The sequence below is a fragment of the Nansenia antarctica genome (genome assembly GCF_963989245.1).
Source record: "Nansenia antarctica genome assembly, chromosome: 1".
In the NCBI taxonomy this organism is placed as follows: domain Eukaryota; kingdom Metazoa; phylum Chordata; class Actinopteri; order Argentiniformes; family Microstomatidae; genus Nansenia; species Nansenia antarctica.
The window spans coordinates 24,062,573-24,080,456 of NC_137674.1; the positions used below are offsets into that span (position 1 = coordinate 24,062,573).

Here is a 17,884-nt window from a genome sequence, read left to right on the forward strand (position 1 = left end):
ATTCCATAATACCATACAAATCAAATCACTCAATACCGTACAAATCAAATCATGTATTTACAAATACGGGTTACCTAACCCGGCTCTCATCACCAGCTATGTACTGTGTGTAAGATTTTTATTTTTTATTTTTTTCAGATTTTATCCCTTTTTCACCCAATTTGGTAGCCAATTGAACCCAACCTAGCATCCAATTATCCCCTGCCTATTGCGAAGGATCCGCCGCACGACCCCGTGGCTGGCAGTCCCAGAGGAGGCCGCCAGGCAGACTAGCTGACTGGCTCCTCGAGCCCAGCACCGTTATTCCGGCACCCCGGGGGCGCTGTTGCGCGACGGATCCTTGTCCAGAAATACTCCTATACCGCCCTCGGGAGCGGCCGCCCAATATGCCGCTCCCCGTGTGTGCCCCAGCCATATCCGGATCTGGCGAGCTGGGATTCGATCCCAGTCCCCGGTGGGCAGCTTGCACTAGTGGCCAGTGCTTAGACCGCTACACCACCGCGGGGCACTGTATGTAAGATTATTGTTACTTATTTCCCAACAAGATTACTTAATAAGATTCTTTAGCCTCAAGGAAAATGTTTGAAAATCACAGCTATTGCGCACGCGCGCCCTACCGGTTTAGAGAGAAAATGTTGCTATTTTCTTTCTCACCTGTATGGGGTCTTTGGTTCTAGCTCCAGTCTTCAAACGTCGTTCCTTTTATAGACTCCTGGATTCTGGCTCGCCATTTAATGTTGTTTATTAAGCTACTTGTTGGATACTAAAATGAAGAATATAATTCTGAGTAGTTTAAGACTATTTATTGAAACACAGGTACAAAGTATACAGGATACATAGCTGGTAGCTGGAGGTCTGATGGTCAGCTGAGGTGAATGAGAGAGAGAGCTGCCCCTGTGCTCTCTACTTTATGTCCTTTCGTATGCAAATTTTATAAATTACCATATGGGTTTTAAGAACAAAGGTTCGTAAAAAAACCCCATAGCCAGGAGAATCTTACAGAACTTAAGCAAGTCAAAAGGCAAATAATACAGGCCCATACTATACAATTCATGTATGTGTGTGTGTTCATGTAAAATATACTACAAAATGCTCAAACCATTACTGTATGCAACAACTATGTCTAAGAATAGTTGACAGATTTTGCACATTTTCATGTTTATTTGTTTATTTAGTTATGCGCAAACTCATAAAGGAGACTTGTTAAGTTTTGTTAAATTACAGTATTTCAATAAATAATGTTCTATACACATTGTCAAGTGTTTCTAATTCCTACACCCTGCCAGCATTCAGAATGTGTGTGTTCAGGATGCATGAAGCTGGCATGGGGGTGGGAGGAGAACAATATGAAGCAATGAAGGTTGGGGTAGTATAGTATAGTATAGTATATAGTATAGTATAATAGGCTATATACCTTTTCTGGAGGTCTTGTATGACTGAAACATCAAAATGAATCTACTGGGAGCAGTCTACTAGCAGTGTGCAGACTCTACTTCTTTGTATTGTAGTATAGTTGGGCTACCTGCAAGAACTTCAATCCACTTTTAGCCCTGGCTATGATTTTTTAAAAGTTAAAAAGAAAGTTTAAAAAAAGTAACAAGCACAGCGCAGCGCACTCAGTACATTTAAATGCTTTGAAAAGTTGCATAATGTTAGTTGACATTTGTATTCAATAATATGATCCCCTGAAGGAATGAGTTATCAGGTCTTCAGAATGTCTCCTAAACAAGCAAATTGCCATTGGGGGCTTCATAACTTGAGAAGAATGCAACCAAATCAGCATATAAGTGGTCGATAGAAATACTATTTAGTTTCAACACAACATGCAATTCTGGATTTTTTTTTATGTTGGAGAATTAAAATGCTTTTCATGGTCAAATATATTTATTACATTTCAATTTTTTCAATTGTGTTACAAAAAAGTGCAACCGCTGCATTTTGTAATAACCTGCACAATATGTAATACATGTATTACATAATATGGCAAACGTTATTACATTTTGCGTTCAGCCAATTTATTACATAATGTGCAGGTTATTACATAATGCGGTGTTATTACATATTGAAAGTGACTTTTTATTACATTTTGGGATTTTATTACATAATGTGCAGTTATTGAGGCTTAACACTCCCCTTTAATAATACCAATTGGTATTGTATTTTATATCGTTGGAAAGCCTGATTAGTCACCTTTACAACGGAAGAATATAGGGGATTTTGGCAAATATTTTTGGGGCGCTCCCACACGTTTAGCTGTGTTGCTCATTCCACGAATGCATGATCCTTACAAGTTGTACCTCGTTGTAAAGGTGACTAATCAGGCTTTTCAACGATATAAAATACAATACCAATTGGTATTATTAAAGGGGAGGAATAAACAACCAAAATAACGTTTCCGAACTTTTTTTTAGGGGTTTATATAAATCATCAACAGTGGCATCAATTCTTCCGTGCTCACACCCGGGGCTGGACGCACCCCCAAACAGAGGCACGAAACAACAAACCCAATAACTTGTAATTACTTTGTATTTTAGTCAAATAAAATAATTCCAATAATCACAAGCAAATAAAACCCCAAAAAAACATTGTAAACAATTTGTTGTTCTATAAGGCTTGGTAACAAGTAAGACTGTTTTTAAGTGGTACATGACTGTAGTAGGGGAAACAGATCATTTAAGTATGTTTTACATAAACAAGCAAAAACAGTCAGAGAAAATAACATCACAGAACCTAAATCTATTCCCTCACACATCTTATTCAAATGTCTGTACATCCTCAACCTTTCTAAGCCATTGTAAGTGTGTATGTTTTGGACAATTAAGTTGGAATTGAAAATAAAATAATTTTCTGCTATTATCCCCCTTCTGTCACTGGTTGCCTCTTCGTACGCAGGCAGAAACACAACAGTTAATGTCTGTCAAATGTTCGGGGGGGTTATATTATTATTATATATACTTATATATATATATAATTATTATTAGGGAGGGGGATGTTGTTGTTTGTAACTTCTAACTGAATTTTACCGTGATGGCCAGAGGTAGCAGATTTCTGAAAACGAAATGTATTAGTACATATTACAGCGCTACATACAAAGTACGCAATATGAAGTAAGATAGATTAAGATTACTACACTTAATCAATTTTTGTGATAAATGACGAAATGACAAGGCATACATTTTTGGTTTGATGTTAAATATTACCAAACTTAAATAGACAATATCTAATATTGTCTATTTAATGTCCTTTAATATTCTTGTGAGAACAAAACAATTGAATTCCTGTTCTTAAGTAGTAAAGCATGTATTGAAACTATAAATATGAAGTGAATGTTTGCCTTTTTGACCATGTGCCCTGAAGTTCGAACATTCCTTAAACGATTAAATATTTAGATCAAGGAGTATTCAAGGATTAAAATATTAACAACACCTTTCTTTCAGAGTAAGGCAAGCTGATTTGTCTACCAAAAAAAACTTGCCAGAGGGGCATTTCAGACCAAGTAAGTCATTATTAAGAGCTCACCATGCTCTTAACATAAGCCTGACCTTGTGAATTAGGTGATTAGGACTGGGTGGTGTCAGCCCCAATGCAAAAAATATGCCAATGAAGTAGAAGGATTAACTACATTAATGAACATCTGAGACACAAAGAGGGGCCTTTTCAAATAGAATCTGGGTTCACGCCCTTCAGAAGTACACTCATAAGCACTGGCGGACTCAGGGGGGGGGCGACCGCCCCTCCTGATGCCCCCACGGTTGAAAAATGTCTGTCTTAAGTGCCCCTTTGAGTGTCAAAAATGCCCTTTTGAGTGGTGAAATTAGAGGATGTGCCCTATTGGCTGCCCTTCCACTGGTCTAAACCTGACTATGTGCACTGATGGGGTCCCATGTTGTGCAGTAGGTGCCCTTTTTTTCTTTTCGCCTCTGCCCTTCAAACAGCCTGAGTCCGCCACTGCTCATAAGATTCAAGAGGAAAAGTAAAGTCTCAAATCAGAAAAAGCACAAAAAAACTGAGAGAGGGAATTTGGGGCCAAATCTGTGACATAAAAAAAAAACTAAAAACTAAAAAAAAACATCAAACAAGAACCAAAGGCTATTCTTTATCCACTCTCAGAAGAGACGGGTTTCACATGCTTAATCTTGGCTAGTCGTACCCTGGTTCCACACCACAGCACAAACAACTTCTACAAACTTGAGTGGAGGGTGGTGGTGGTGGGGTGGGGGGTAGATGGGTTCAAACATTGCAGCAGTCACAAAAATGTCTGCATGCCATTAGACCTATGCCAACTGTTATCTGAGCTGTCTGAGATGAAGAGTGTGCAATAATAAAACGTTTCTAAAAACTATAAAAACCCATGAAGGGACAAAAAGCAAGACACAGAAAAGCATGTGTAAGAACTTCCCACAACCAGGTGCATATAAGGTCAGTCAGGGCATTTACTTGCCCTACATTGCCTGAGTGTAAGCAGCCTGTAGTGTAGCAGTCTTGGGCACAGTAATGTCATGGTTAGGCTCAAGTATGTTTAGGTTTCTTTTTTGGTTCAGAGAGGGAGAGGAGGGAGGCAGGGTGAAACAGCATGAGAAGGGTTCAGCGAAGGAGAGAGACATACGACATCAAACAACGGTGAAAGGGAGGAGCAGAGGAGCAGGTTGGAGAAATAGAAAAAGGAGAGAGCGTTCAGAGGGCGGGTCCTAGGCGGTCTTCTTGCACACGTGGATGAAGTAGCAGGGGGCGGGGCCCTGGCCAGGCGTGTAGGTCTTGAAGTCGCCGTAGACGCTGTGCTCGACCTTCCCGTGGAAGGCCTCCTTCAGGATGGCCGTGAAGTTCTCCACACGGTGGGGGTAGTAGGACAGGCGGAATTTACTGTGGGAACGAGCACACACAGACAGAGACAGAGACAGAGACAGAGACAGAGACAGAGACAGACACAGACACAGACACAGACACACAGACAGAGACACAGACACACAGACAAAGACAGAGACAGACACACAGACACAGACACCACACACACACACACACACAGAGACACAGACACAGACACACACAGACACACAGACACAGACACACACACACACACACACTGTTGAGTTTCACACAGCCATAGAGCAGAGGGGAGATGTCCTTGGTTGTGTTTGCCTGGTACAATAGTCCCATAACCCCACCAGTCTGGCATTCCAGGCAGGCTCAAGCAAAAACACTCAAAGTATTTGAATGGATTTCAACTACTATTTGACCGAGGTCTCTGGGAGTTACCCCTGTGTTTAAGACTGTTGGCTGGACCTCACACCTACAACACCACTCCCTGTAAATGTGAACTAGACAACAAAACAGGAGACACTCATATCCATGCCGATAAGGGATTCATAGTTTTGGGCCAAGACGTCTTAATTGTATACTCATAGAGAATAATTTTGAGGGCTTTATATTTCCAGAAGCATTCTCTCGTGACCAATGTACTAACTCTACGGCTAGCACTGTAATACCATACCAGTCAGCTACTTACTGTACAAAGCCGCCCATTGTTCCTGAGTTCATTCTATGAATCCCATGGTTCTTTATCATCTTAATCATTTTAATGTCATTTAGTCCCCCACATTTTCAGAAATAGTATTTACCATACTGAACTGAACGCAAACGTCTTTGAATCATTCAAAACTTGCTACCCCAGATCTACTTTATTCGGAACATTCCTCACATTTGTTTGTTTTTTTCTAATAGAATCTGGGGCTCTGTGCACTAAGTTAAAGGTCCCATATGAAAAAATGACCCTACTAACACACAGGGTTCCTACAAGTTTCAACAAGTCAAATTCATTTTTAGACCTCTTTGGATGCTAGAATGCCTTTAGATAAATCTGTGTGGTATTTTCAGCAAACACAATGACACTGACAATGACATGTTTTGGGGACCCCAGTAGACCTACATTAACTTGTGTAAAAAGAGCATAATAGGTTTCTTTTAGGGGCTCTAGTACCTGAGGTCTGGGGGGCTCTCTGGGGCACCATCTTCCGGGGGCACCTGGACGGTGTAGTCAAGGGTGATCATGTGAGGCTTGTTGTTGACCCACAGCACTGAGGTGGAAATGTCCTGAGTAAGGTCACTCTGAAACACATTACACACACACACACACACACACACACACACACACACACGCAATTTGGGGTTTAGTATTTCGCCCAAGGACACTTCGCACACATGTGGCCAGCCGGGGCTCGAACCGCCGATCTGCCAACCTTGCGATCATTAGACGGCAGCTCTACCTCCTGAGACACAGCCGCCCCTAAAATCACATCTGCATAGCTTTTCCTGTTGTCTCTCGTGTGCTGCTTTTATTGAAAGTAGACAATATCCGGGAAGCATTAGGAGCTTTACGTCTAAAGCTCAGCTGCTGGCCGTGGGCAGGGAAACCTCCCAATGAATGACTGTGTTTGAGTGACTGTTCCTCTGCAGGCAGGAAATGCAGAGATGGTGCCGCCACGTCATCTAATAATAATAATAATAATAATGCATTTAATTTGTATTGCACTTCTAATTCAAAAAGAATCTCAGAGTGCTAAAAACCGTAAAAACATAAGTTAAAACAAAAACAACCTAAAAACATAATAACTTAAAAACAAAACAACCTAAAAACATAATAAGTTAAAAACAAACAAAATAAATCACAATAATTAATATTCTTCAGTCAAAGGCCTTTTTGAATAAAAAGGTTTTTAGGCCTGTCTTAAAGATGTTCCAAGATGGCGGAGCGTTCACACGCAAGGCTGGGAGCGCTCCTACCGTCGGTGCTTTTTAGGGCTTTTATGTACATTTGTATTTCAGTACTTATAGGGAACTGTTGTGTAAATAGTACCTACAGCAGGCACGACTTACTAGAAGTTGGTGCGCAAAACGGGAGGACAGGTACAGCAGAGTTTCTGAAACAACAAAGAATTCCGGACGATATTGCCCAATCACCGGGGAAAGACTGGTTCACAGTCCCGACCCTGAGGCGCAAACGTCGGCGTAGGGACCGCAAGCAACGCTGGGGCTGCAGGGGAGGCCTGCTAGCGAGGCTGAGGAGGTGCCCGGACAAGCCAGCTTTGCCGAGCATATTCCTCTCTAACGTAAGATCCCTAGCTAAAAGATGGACGAACTGAGACTGCAGGTAGCCACCAACAACACCGTAGGGGATAGCTGTGTGATCATTCTCACAGAAACCTGGCTCAGCGCTTCCATTGTCGACTCTGCGGTCGCGCTACAAGGCCGCTCGCTACACCGAGCGGACAGGACGGAGCTTAGCGAGAAGAAGCGCGGAGGCGGCCTGGTTACATCTACGAAGGACAGCGGGTGCTTAAACACAAAAACTGTGAGTAGCCACTGCTCCCCAGACCTGGAATACTTGACTGTTAAATGCCGACCCACATACCTCCCGAGGGAATTCAACGCAGTGTACAGAACAGCTGTTTACATTGCACCAAGCGCGGTTGCTAGCTTAGCATTAGCCCGGCTACATGACGTCATCAGTGGTGGACAGAGCACAGATCCTCAAGCAGTGCACATCATCGCAGGGGATTTAAATCATGCTGACCTGAAGGTAGTACTACCCAAGTTTTATCAGCATGTTAAATGTGCAACAAGAGGAGATAACACACTGGACAAGGTATACACCAACATCAAGCTTGCCTACAAAGCTAGACCGCTAGCTCATCTAGGCATGTCTGACCACGTGTCCATCCTCCTGATCCCAGCCTACACTCCCATGAGGAAAAGTGCTCCCATCACCACTAAGACTGTCAGAACCAGCAGGGTCCGCTCCACTGCAGATCTGCCTGAATGACACCTCATGGCAGGAATATGAGCATGAGGACCTGGAACAGTTCACGTCGTCGGTTCTGAACCACATAGTGAACTGCACCAACTCAGCCACCGTGGACAAATGTGTCCGGGTCTACCCCAACACGAAGCCATGGATGACTGAGAAGGTCTGACAACTGCTCAAGGAGAGGAACAACGCCTTCTCAGCGAAGGACAAACTGCTGTACAACACCACCAGGGCTAACCTAAACCGTGGCATCCGGGAGGCCAAGGCAGACCACAGAGAGAAGATTGAGGAATGCTTCCTGAGCAACGACTCCAGGCGGGTGTGGCAGGGGGTTCAGCACGACAAACTTCAGAGCCAACAGGCTCACAGCCGCTGAGGGCGACCCCCTGCTGGCGGAAGAGCTGAACTCCTTCTACGCCCGGTTCAACGAGGGGCGAACGGAGGTAACCACAATACAAACACCACTCTCTCCAGCTCTCAGCAGCCTCACCCTCACAGAGCATGAAGTGAGACGCGTGCTGAAGGCGGTGGACCCCAGAAAAGCCTCAGGGCCGGACGTCGTCCTGGGACGGGTGCTGAGGGACTGTGCCGACCAGCTGGCCAGGGTTTTCACCAACATCTTCAACCAGTCCCTGTCCCAGGCCACCATCCCACCCTGCCTGAAAACCTCAACAATCATCCCAGTCCCGAAGAAAAGCACGGTGAGCTGCCTAAGCGACTACCGCCCGGTGGCACTCACACCAATCATCATGAAGTGCTTCGAGAAACTGGTCCGGGCCCACATGGTCACATGCCTCCCGCCCAACCTGGATCCATACCAGTTCGCCTACAGAGCCCACAGGTCCACAGAGGACGCCATCGCGACGACTCTCCACTTCACTCTATCCCACCTGGAGAGGGGGAACAGCTACGCGAGACTGCTCTTTGTGGACTTCAGCTCTGCTTTCAACACTATCCTTCCAGACAGGCTAGTGACCAAACTACTAGACCTGGGACTATCACACTCCATCTGCGCATGGATCAAGGACTTCCTGTCTGACCGCCCCCAGAGGGTTCGGGTGGGCTCCCACACCTCCACAGCCCTCAGACTCAGCACTGGGTCCCCCCAGGGCTGCGTGCTGAGCCCCATCCTCTACAACCTCTACACCCACGACTTCACCCCCGTCCACCCCAGCAACTCCATCATAAAGTTTGCAGACGACACCACCGTGGTGGGCTGCATCTCGGGGGGGGACGAGGCAGCGTACAGGGATGAGGTGGAGCAGCTGGGCAAGCTGTGCAAGGTTAACAACCTTCTGCTGAACCAGGAAATCATAGTGGACTTCAGGAGGAAAAAATCTGAGGTCCAGCCCCTGCTCGTCGATGGAGGGAGCGTGGAGAGAGTCTCAACTCTCCGATTCCTGGGGGTGCACATACAGGAGGACCTGTCCTGGAGGACCAACACAGCAGCCATCATCAAGAAGGCACAACAGCGGCTCGACTTCCTGAGAGTCCTCAAAAAATACCACCTCAGACAGGAGCTGCTTGTAACCTTCTACCGCTGCACAGTGGAGAGCATCCTCACCTACTGCATTTGCGTGTGGTTCTCCAGCTGCACAGCCGCAGAGAGGAAAGCGCTACAGAGAGTCGTGAGATCGGCCCAGAAGATCATCGGCGCCCCCCTCCCCTCTCTGGAAGAGCTGTACAACACACGCTGCCTCAGGAAGGCCTCCAAGATCTCCAGGGACCCATCCCACCCTGGGAATGAACACTTTGTTCGGCTGCGCTCAGGCAGGCGGTTCAGGACCATGTTCGCACGGACAAATAGACTGAAGCTCAGCTTCTACCCTAGGGCCATTCAGGCCCTGAACACAGCAAAGACCTAGGTTCTAGGCCTTGGACAATCTAGACAATTTGATGGCAGCTACTAGATTGTAAACATAAGTGCAATATTGTAAACATAAGTGCAATATTGAAATACAACTGTGAACATTTCAAACCTGCTAACTGCGACACTTTAAATGAATGTGCAACAATACTGTGTGCAATATGACAACCCTTGTGTACATAAGGTTCAGATATAGGAAAAGTTAGGATATTTATAGCATAGCATAGAGTACAGCACAGTGTTTTATTGTATAGTATAGTAGTATAGTATAGTAGATAGTGTACATAGCCTTTATTTATGTAAACCAGCTCTTTTCCCTTTTTTATTTTACCCTTGGCTCTCTTGTTTTTAGTCTTTTTTCCAAGCACCAGGGGAGCCCCCCCTCCTAAATTTCGTTGTATGGTACCTGTACTGTATTAATGACAATAAAGACCATTCATTCATTCATTCATTCATTCATTCATTCATAAAAGAGTCCAGGCTCTGTACTGCCCTTAACTGGCTAGGAAGGCTGTTCCACAGGCTCTGTACTGCCCTTAACTGGCTAGGAAGGCTGTTCCACAGGCTCTGTACTGCCCTTAACTGGCTAGGAAGGCTGTTCTAAACCCAAACAAACACATTGTCCTTCTTTCCCCTTTCACTTTCTTTCAGAATTTTGTTAGTAAGTAGGTAAGTAAGTAGGCAAGAACATTGTATAAGCTGATGTTTTAGTAGGGTGGCCAAAAAAGAGACTTGGCATAAACTTGTCTACAATAACTGAATGTCTGGCAATGTGTGCTAGTGATTACATAAGCGGCTAGTTATAGTAATTAACCTGCGGGACCAGTTCCAAAAGAAACGTGTTTATTTTTCAGGGAGTATATGTTTTCAGATAGGGTTGACATTAAAGGGGGCTCCATTCCACTCCATTTTAACTGAACTGAAGTATACGTATATACTTAGTATATATAGTATATAGTATATAAGCGTCCTTGGGCTTTTTGAAAGGCGCTATATAAATTAAAGTTATTATTCTTATACATTGGAGGAAAATAAGTATTCAACAGTATCAGTGTGTCCGTGTTTCCATAAAATGTCAAGTGAATTCTAAGCGAACTTTTTGAAAGTTCGCAAAAAGAAAATGCGAATTATACACGTTTCCATTGACTGGTTTGGAATGAATAAGCTAGGATGGAAATCTGTTGAATTACAAAATTGTTGATATCTTGAATACTTATTTACCTCACTGTATATAGATACAATAGATATAGACATATAAGACCAAGATAGAGACCATGAATGAGTTTTGTGTAACGTTAACCAGCATTGTTCAATGATAATGACAAGTACCTGGTAGTAGATGTTCTTGCCCTTGGGGGCTAAGCCTGTCTCCAGGATGTAGTCATAGTTACGGTGGTCAATGATCAGGATGCCCCCTGGTTTGACCATGCTGGCGATGTTGTGCAGTGCTAACTTCTGGTCACTCTGGTCCCCTAGGAGTCAGCAACAGCACAGCAGAACCACACATGAATTGGACTGATCGAAATTTGTCTAGTTATCATCACTCCGTCAATAAATCTAGTAGTTTCGGTGATTACAGTTTCAGACAGGTCAGGTGAGCAAAAATACAAGTTTCTATTTGAATGAGTACAATGGAGAGCAGTCGTGAGCTTACAATTATAAGGTTCTATCTCCGTTTAGGGTAGTTCAGAGATATTGAGCGTCAAAGTGTTTACATTCCATTATGTTTTGTGAGATGGAACCTTTGTATTTTATGAATTACTAACTAAAAAATGTCAACATTTTAAAAATAACACCACACAGGCATTAATAAACACCTAATGGGTCAGATTATGTAAAAAACTAAATTTGTACAAGAATGGAGATAGAACCTTATAATTCTAACATCACGATATGAAAAAAAGGAAATATGACACTAACCTTTAAAGTCTGGCAAATGAGCAAAGGAGTTTCCCAAGCAGATGACCGCATCGAACCCGTTCCCTGGCTTCTGGACGTCGTCAGTTAACGTGAGCCAGTTGGCCTCCTCGATCACTGAGTATGAAGGGTCAAAAGAAAACGGAGAGATGGTGAACAAGAGTTGAGTGGACCGTTCCATCGTTGGTAGAAAGTTGATGTACCGGTACTCAAAACATAAAAAAACATAACTAAACAAAACTAAAAGTAACTCACCCCATTGGTCGAAGGCGGGCTCTTTTCTTCTATCCCACCTCTCCTTCAGAGCGTACTTGAGCATCTTGTCACTAGCATCCACGCTCACCATCTTGAAGTTCTCCTCCACCAACATGATGGAGTCGACACTGTAAAAGACATCAAAAGCACAGTTATTTACAGTTGAAGTGCCAGGCTCACTGTAGGAGCCAGATATGGTCGTGATACTTATGTGTAATTCACTGTGTGGGCATGGGGTGGCGCTGTCACAATACCTGAGGCAGGTATATAAGGTAGCACTTTTGTTGTTATTGTCAGGTGTTGACCCCGGAGGGGCAAATAGGTTTTGACCGCTTTGGCGCTGAGTTTGTTTATTGTTATTTCTGTACAAGTGAGTAAGCCATTGTTGGCATATATTAAAGCAATAAATGTTTACTATACTGCAAATCAACGACGACTACGGATCCTGTATAACAAGCAGAAACACTTAAACTAGAACGCACGGCGCGTCAACCGGACATTCCGCGGGTTAGCATCTCAGTAGCTCAGTATTACAGTAGACTGTGCTCCTATAACACTCATTTATCAGGTATTGTATAGACCACAATACAGTATGCAGGAGGTCATTGTCTGGCAAAGATAGTACTTAGTAAGCCAGCCTTGTGCAAGCCAGAACAACCCATAGGGCAGGGCATAGTGACACTCCAACTACAAGGCCACTGAGATTGTTACCACAGTATAGCTAGACTCGCACCAACTCGTCACATAATACATTAGTATTTCTACTGCTTTTGTTGTTGTTTTTGGGTGCTCCACAGTTTTCAACATCTAGAAAGTTGGAATTTAATCATTATAGTCAGTGATTTTGTGGCATGAATAGTACCAATAACATTTCCAATGAGAATGTCCAATTCACTTTTCAAACTCAAGAAATACCAGACTATTTATTACACCAAAAGAATCACCTTGCATTATATACATTTCAATCAATCCCTGCATCAAAATAGAACACAGTTTCCAACTCAAGGACCCATGCTGGCAGAAATTGTACACGTTTGATAGATGTCCTTTCCCCAAAAAAAACTACGGGTCCTCTCAAAGCTCAGGCATTTGAGTAGACGGAACATGCACGAGAAACATTTATGAATGGTTGGAGCTGGGACTACGCCTCTGCTGAGCTGGCAGTCTGTGTGGCTAAACCTTTCCATAGTAGACAGCTGTCGCACGCATCTAGCAGTTAAAATTAGCCTCACTCACAGCGCCATTATCTCATTGGCTGAGAGAAGGAATGCAGTCCGTTTCAGAGAGAGAAAAAAAAAGAGAACTGCCACCGGGGCTCATTGCATCTTGCATAAGACGACACTGGGTCCAATGACAGAACAACTGGATGGTTTCACTAAGCCGGAAGATTCTGAGAATACCAAATATCAAAGGGGCCTTTCCCCAAGCCTAGTTACCCTGTGACCATGTTTACACCAGGAGAGGGAACAGGGCCAGCCTCAAAGGTCTGACCTACTCCTTTAGTAAGGATACCACTGGCGGACTCAGGGGGGGGCGACCGCCCCTCCTGGTGCCCCCACAGTTGAAAAACGTCTCTCTTAATTGCCCTTTTGAGTGGCAAAAATGCCCTTTTGAGTGGCAAAAATGCGAGGACGTGCCCTATTGGTGCCCCTCCAATGGTCTAAACTTGACCATGTGCCCCCACAGTTGAAAAACGTCGCACTAAAGTGCCCTTTTGAGTGGCAAAATTAGAGGATGTGCCCTATTGGCTGCCCTTCCAATGGTCTAAACTTGACCATGTGCACTGATGGGGTCCCATGTTCTTTTTTTCTTTTCGCCCCTGCCCTTCAAACGGCCTGAGTCCACCACTGAAGGATACTCCTTAGAACTGAGGCTAATTTCTAAGAGACAACCCTCTCTGTTCAGTACCAGGCAAAGGTTTGGACACACTTCCCCATTCAATTGAATGGGAAAGTGTAAATGGGAAATGGTAAATGGACTGCACTTACAGTATATAGCGCCTTTATCCAAAGCGCTTTACAACGGCCTCTCATTCACCCATGAGACTGTTTACTGGTTTGCGACCAAGTTTGAGCTATTCGGCAGTTCCATGTTAAGGACCCATGAAGATCAAAATTTGAAATTCAGAGCATATCAAATTGGGTGTCAAATGAAAGCTACCAGTCTATATTTTGGGGAAATAAGGCCAGAAAATCATTTATCAATCATCTTCCATCATAAAAATAGGGATAAGCAAAGGCCATGACTTCTGGTCAAACATATAGAAAAGTGTCTGAAAAGCATTCGAGTATAGACCCTAGTCAACAATATCAACACATATTTAATTTCTAGGAAAATGTTTGGATTCTGTAAGATTAAGAATCATTGCCCAGTCGTATGTGTGTTACCCACATAAGTGTAAGATATTAAATTAAAGATAACAAAAGTAAGAAGTATAGGCAGACCTACCAAATACTTGTACTGTAATACTAGTAGCGTTTTTACTGATATAAAATTAAGTGAATAAAAGTGAATAAAATGGGTCATTCTGTTACATTATCAGTAATGACCAAATCAAATCAGTAACAGAATTTCTGAAATTGAATTGGCTACAGTAGGTTGACTTTTGAGAGGATACTACATAGAAATAAGAGTCCCAAAAAAGTTATTCCACAGGGAGTAGTAGTAGTAGTAGTACTACAAACCACTGCATCAACATCCTCATCGCCTCGCAGTGTGGAAAGCTAAGCCAGCACATCACACACATTTGGAGTGCAAGTAACTTCCATTGAGGATGATGACATGTTGCACACTTCTACAAAAAGGGACATTAAGGGATTTATCTAGGCTACATCATGAAAGAGCACAGGGGTGGGACACTAGGGTTGGGTGGTTTCAATGATGACACAGTACCTAAACATGTATTACAACACTCACCTGAGTACAAAGCACAGAACGCGTTACGGCAGAGAGAGGAGAAGCTGTCACATGACACACGATTAAGATTGCTTCTAAATAGTATTTTTTGGACAGGTTATTTATTTGACAAATTACACTGTTTACAAAACATTCTGTCATCACGTTCATAGCATCTTCAACCACAGACAGTGGTGCTGGACAAAGACTCATAAGCCGTTTATTTAGGCTAACCCTTGTGTGATGTTCACTTTTTGGTCCCTTTGGTACTGTTCGGGTCAAATTGACCCGGGGCATCATTGGTGTTTTAAATGTTGCACAAAAGAAACCTTTTGAGTATTGAAACGGACACTGTTGCTATTTTCAAATACAGCGGTATAGGCTACTGTATTAACGTCCAACCCTAACTGACGCATAATATATGGTGTGGTGTCCCTAAGACACAACATTATGATCCTTCCCACACTGGTTTCAGACAATAAAGAAGTTTCCACATGAAGAAAAAGATTATGGCCTTATTCTGTCTACCACCCAGGCCTTATTCTGTCTACCACCCAGGCCTTATTCTGAGGCAGGAAAAACCCTGCTTGGCCCAAGCAACAGGGAGCAGTGGTCTTTCTTCCATTAATCCAGATACAGCCCCACATTACCCCTGCATGAGTGCCCACTCGGTATGTAGGAAAGAAACGTTGCACCTGCACTTGTATTAAAAAAAGAGGGACGGCAACGACCGCTGTGTTTTCTCATTTCTCAAATGAGCCCTGGCCAAGAAAAGCAGCACTTAATTAAAAAGACACCACGACCACATACAGTATAAAAACATACAATATACAACATAAAATAACCACAGAAACAGTGAACAGAACAGAACATGTACGCATGTATCAGACCTCTCCACAGATATTATGTTTTTGCTACAACTGATAGGCTAGTAAAGTCATTAATACTTTGTGTTATGGTCAAGACAGTGTGAGCCGTTGATACATTAGGTGAAGCACATAGTGAGACACAATGAAACACTACTGCAGGTGAAACTATGTTGCAACTAATGAAATCGTGTGTTGGTGATCTGAAAAGAGAATGTTATGCCTGAAACCACACCACTACTAGTGTGCCCTTGAGTAAGGCACTTAGCCCTCAGTTACTCCAGGGGGAATGTCCCTGAATTCGTAATTGTAAGTCGCTTTGGATAAAGGCGTCTGCTAAATGGCAAAATTATTATTATTAAATTATTAATTAAATTATGCAACTAAGCAGTTCTATTCAATCAGTTGATTCACCTAATCCACATTCACATTTGTGTGTGAGTGGATGTGGAAAAGTATAGTTGGCATGCAACTCCTGAATCATGGTGATTTCAAAAGCAGTGCAGCAGATCACCTGCAAAATGCACATTTATGTGAGCTATCAATTCATAAAAGGCTTCTAATACATAATCAGCTGCTCAATGTGATGAGTATGTATGTATATGTATGTCAGCAAAGAGAACCAAACGCCAGCAAAAATAGATATTGTAGGCTATATAGTGAAATTGACAAGCCAATATTTGCCTGACTTACATCTCAAATGACAGTATAGGGGCATTTACTACATGACGTACGTAGGAATTTTGCATTTGCATGACAGAAACAGAAGCTTATCGGCCGCCATACCCAGTGCCGCAGGCTACGTCGAGTATCCTCTGCACACCATGCTTTTTCAGCAAAGACACCACCCAACTTTTGTATTCTTCCGTTCTACTCCGAGTGTCTCCGATATACAGCTGCCACACTTTAGCCGCTTTCCCGTCGGCATACTGATCAGGGAGACCCACGGCAGCGACTCCCAGGGAACGGGTTCTGAACACACTGTCGACCGACATCGTGGATCTGCAACAATGATGCTCCTAGTTCGTGACAGCAAAAAAAAAAAGTATCCGAGACTATTAATAATAGACTCCTGGAATGTTTATGAATGTCTACAATTAATAATATGCGTTGGGGTTGTATTCTTATTGAATATGTATTCTCTCTACATAATTCTACAGGCTGTCGATATTATTTATACCAGATATACGGCAGATGAGAAACTTTAACCCAATGAGACTCGGGTGTGTGCTCACGCCTTCTTTCTGATTGGAGGGGGAATGGAGTGACGCCTCCGCCTCGGTCCTTAAGCCAACAAACGTTTGCGGTGATGAAAAACGTCACGCCCTGAATCTGGTATTTCATCAGCTGTATGGAAATAGGACAGGTTGAGATTTTAGGCTTAAACATTTTGTGAATGAATTATTATTATTGATATTATTATATACAAATTGACTATTTGTAAAATGTATGTGTTGCCCATGAATTTTAGGGCATAGCCTCACATAGATGAGGTTTTCTCTTAATAACCCAACTGTAGCCTGTAGACAACTCGTGAGCTTAGAATCATAAGGTTCTGTCTCCGTTTAGAGCAGTTCAGAGATATCGAGCGTCAACGTTTTTACATTCCATTATGTTTTGTGAGATGGAACCTTTTTATTTTATGAATTACTAACTCAAAAATGTCAACATTTTTAAAATAACACCACACAGGCATTAATAAACACCTAATGGATCAGCTTATGTAAAAAAAATCAATTTTGACAAAAATTGAGATAGAACCTTATAATTCTAATGTCACGAACTGTAGCCTGTAGACAACTCCTAAGCTGATTGGCTGGATCAGTCTAGCACAGACCCGCCACCTTCTGGTCTCTCTGATTAGTGGACAGGTTTGGTCAGGGGGAACCGGTACCATCCAGGAAAGAGTCGTACCACCCAGTACTCCCAAACGCCACAGAACACATGAACTGTCTAAATGACCCCCTTCCCCTTCCCCTGTACCCAACCTCAAACTATCGGACAGCAATGCAGTTATGATTCTCAGTAGAGTAGAGCAATTTGAGACGGAACATTACAGTATGCAAACACACTATGCAAACACACATGCACGCAAGTACATACTTCCATACAATAGCATACACATCACTACAACCAGATCACATTATGTCACATGCAAACAAAACCCAGAGGCACACACAGGACAGTGAAGCACATAGTTACAAGTATAACCAGAGCATACACACATGGACATGCATGAACAACACATAACAGTGACGCAATCCAATAATTGACACTACTGTT

At 43.1% G+C, this 17,884-nt stretch overlaps 1 protein-coding gene across 1 annotated transcript; it reads right to left on the reverse strand.

The window, feature by feature from the left end:
- Nucleotides 1-788: 788 nt before the first annotated feature.
- gnmt (glycine N-methyltransferase) lies at nt 789-16,740 on the reverse strand. The gene is made up of 6 exons (XM_080542593.1): nt 16,388-16,740; nt 11,841-11,968; nt 11,589-11,702; nt 10,998-11,140; nt 5,975-6,102; nt 789-4,860 (listed from the first exon to the last, which is right to left on the reverse strand). The coding sequence occupies exons 1-6, from the start codon at nt 16,594-16,596 to the stop codon at nt 4,689-4,691; spliced, it is 894 nt and encodes a 297-aa protein (XP_080398719.1). The 5' UTR covers nt 16,597-16,740; the 3' UTR covers nt 789-4,688.
- Between the last annotated feature and the right edge of the window lie 1,144 nt (nt 16,741-17,884).

Excerpts from the sequence above, each read along its gene's own strand:
- gnmt (XM_080542593.1), bottom strand. The coding sequence starts at position 16,596 with ATGTCGGTCGACAGTGTGTTCAGAACCCGTTCCCTGGGAGTCGCTGCC. Across the intron at positions 11,969-16,387 it reads GACGTAGCCTGCGGCACTGG|TGTCGACTCCATCATGTTGG; the intron begins GTATGGCGGCCG and ends TGTCTTTTACAG. Across the intron at positions 6,103-10,997 it reads GCAAGAACATCTACTACCAG|AGTGACCTTACTCAGGACAT; the intron begins GTACTTGTCATT and ends AATGTGTTTCAG.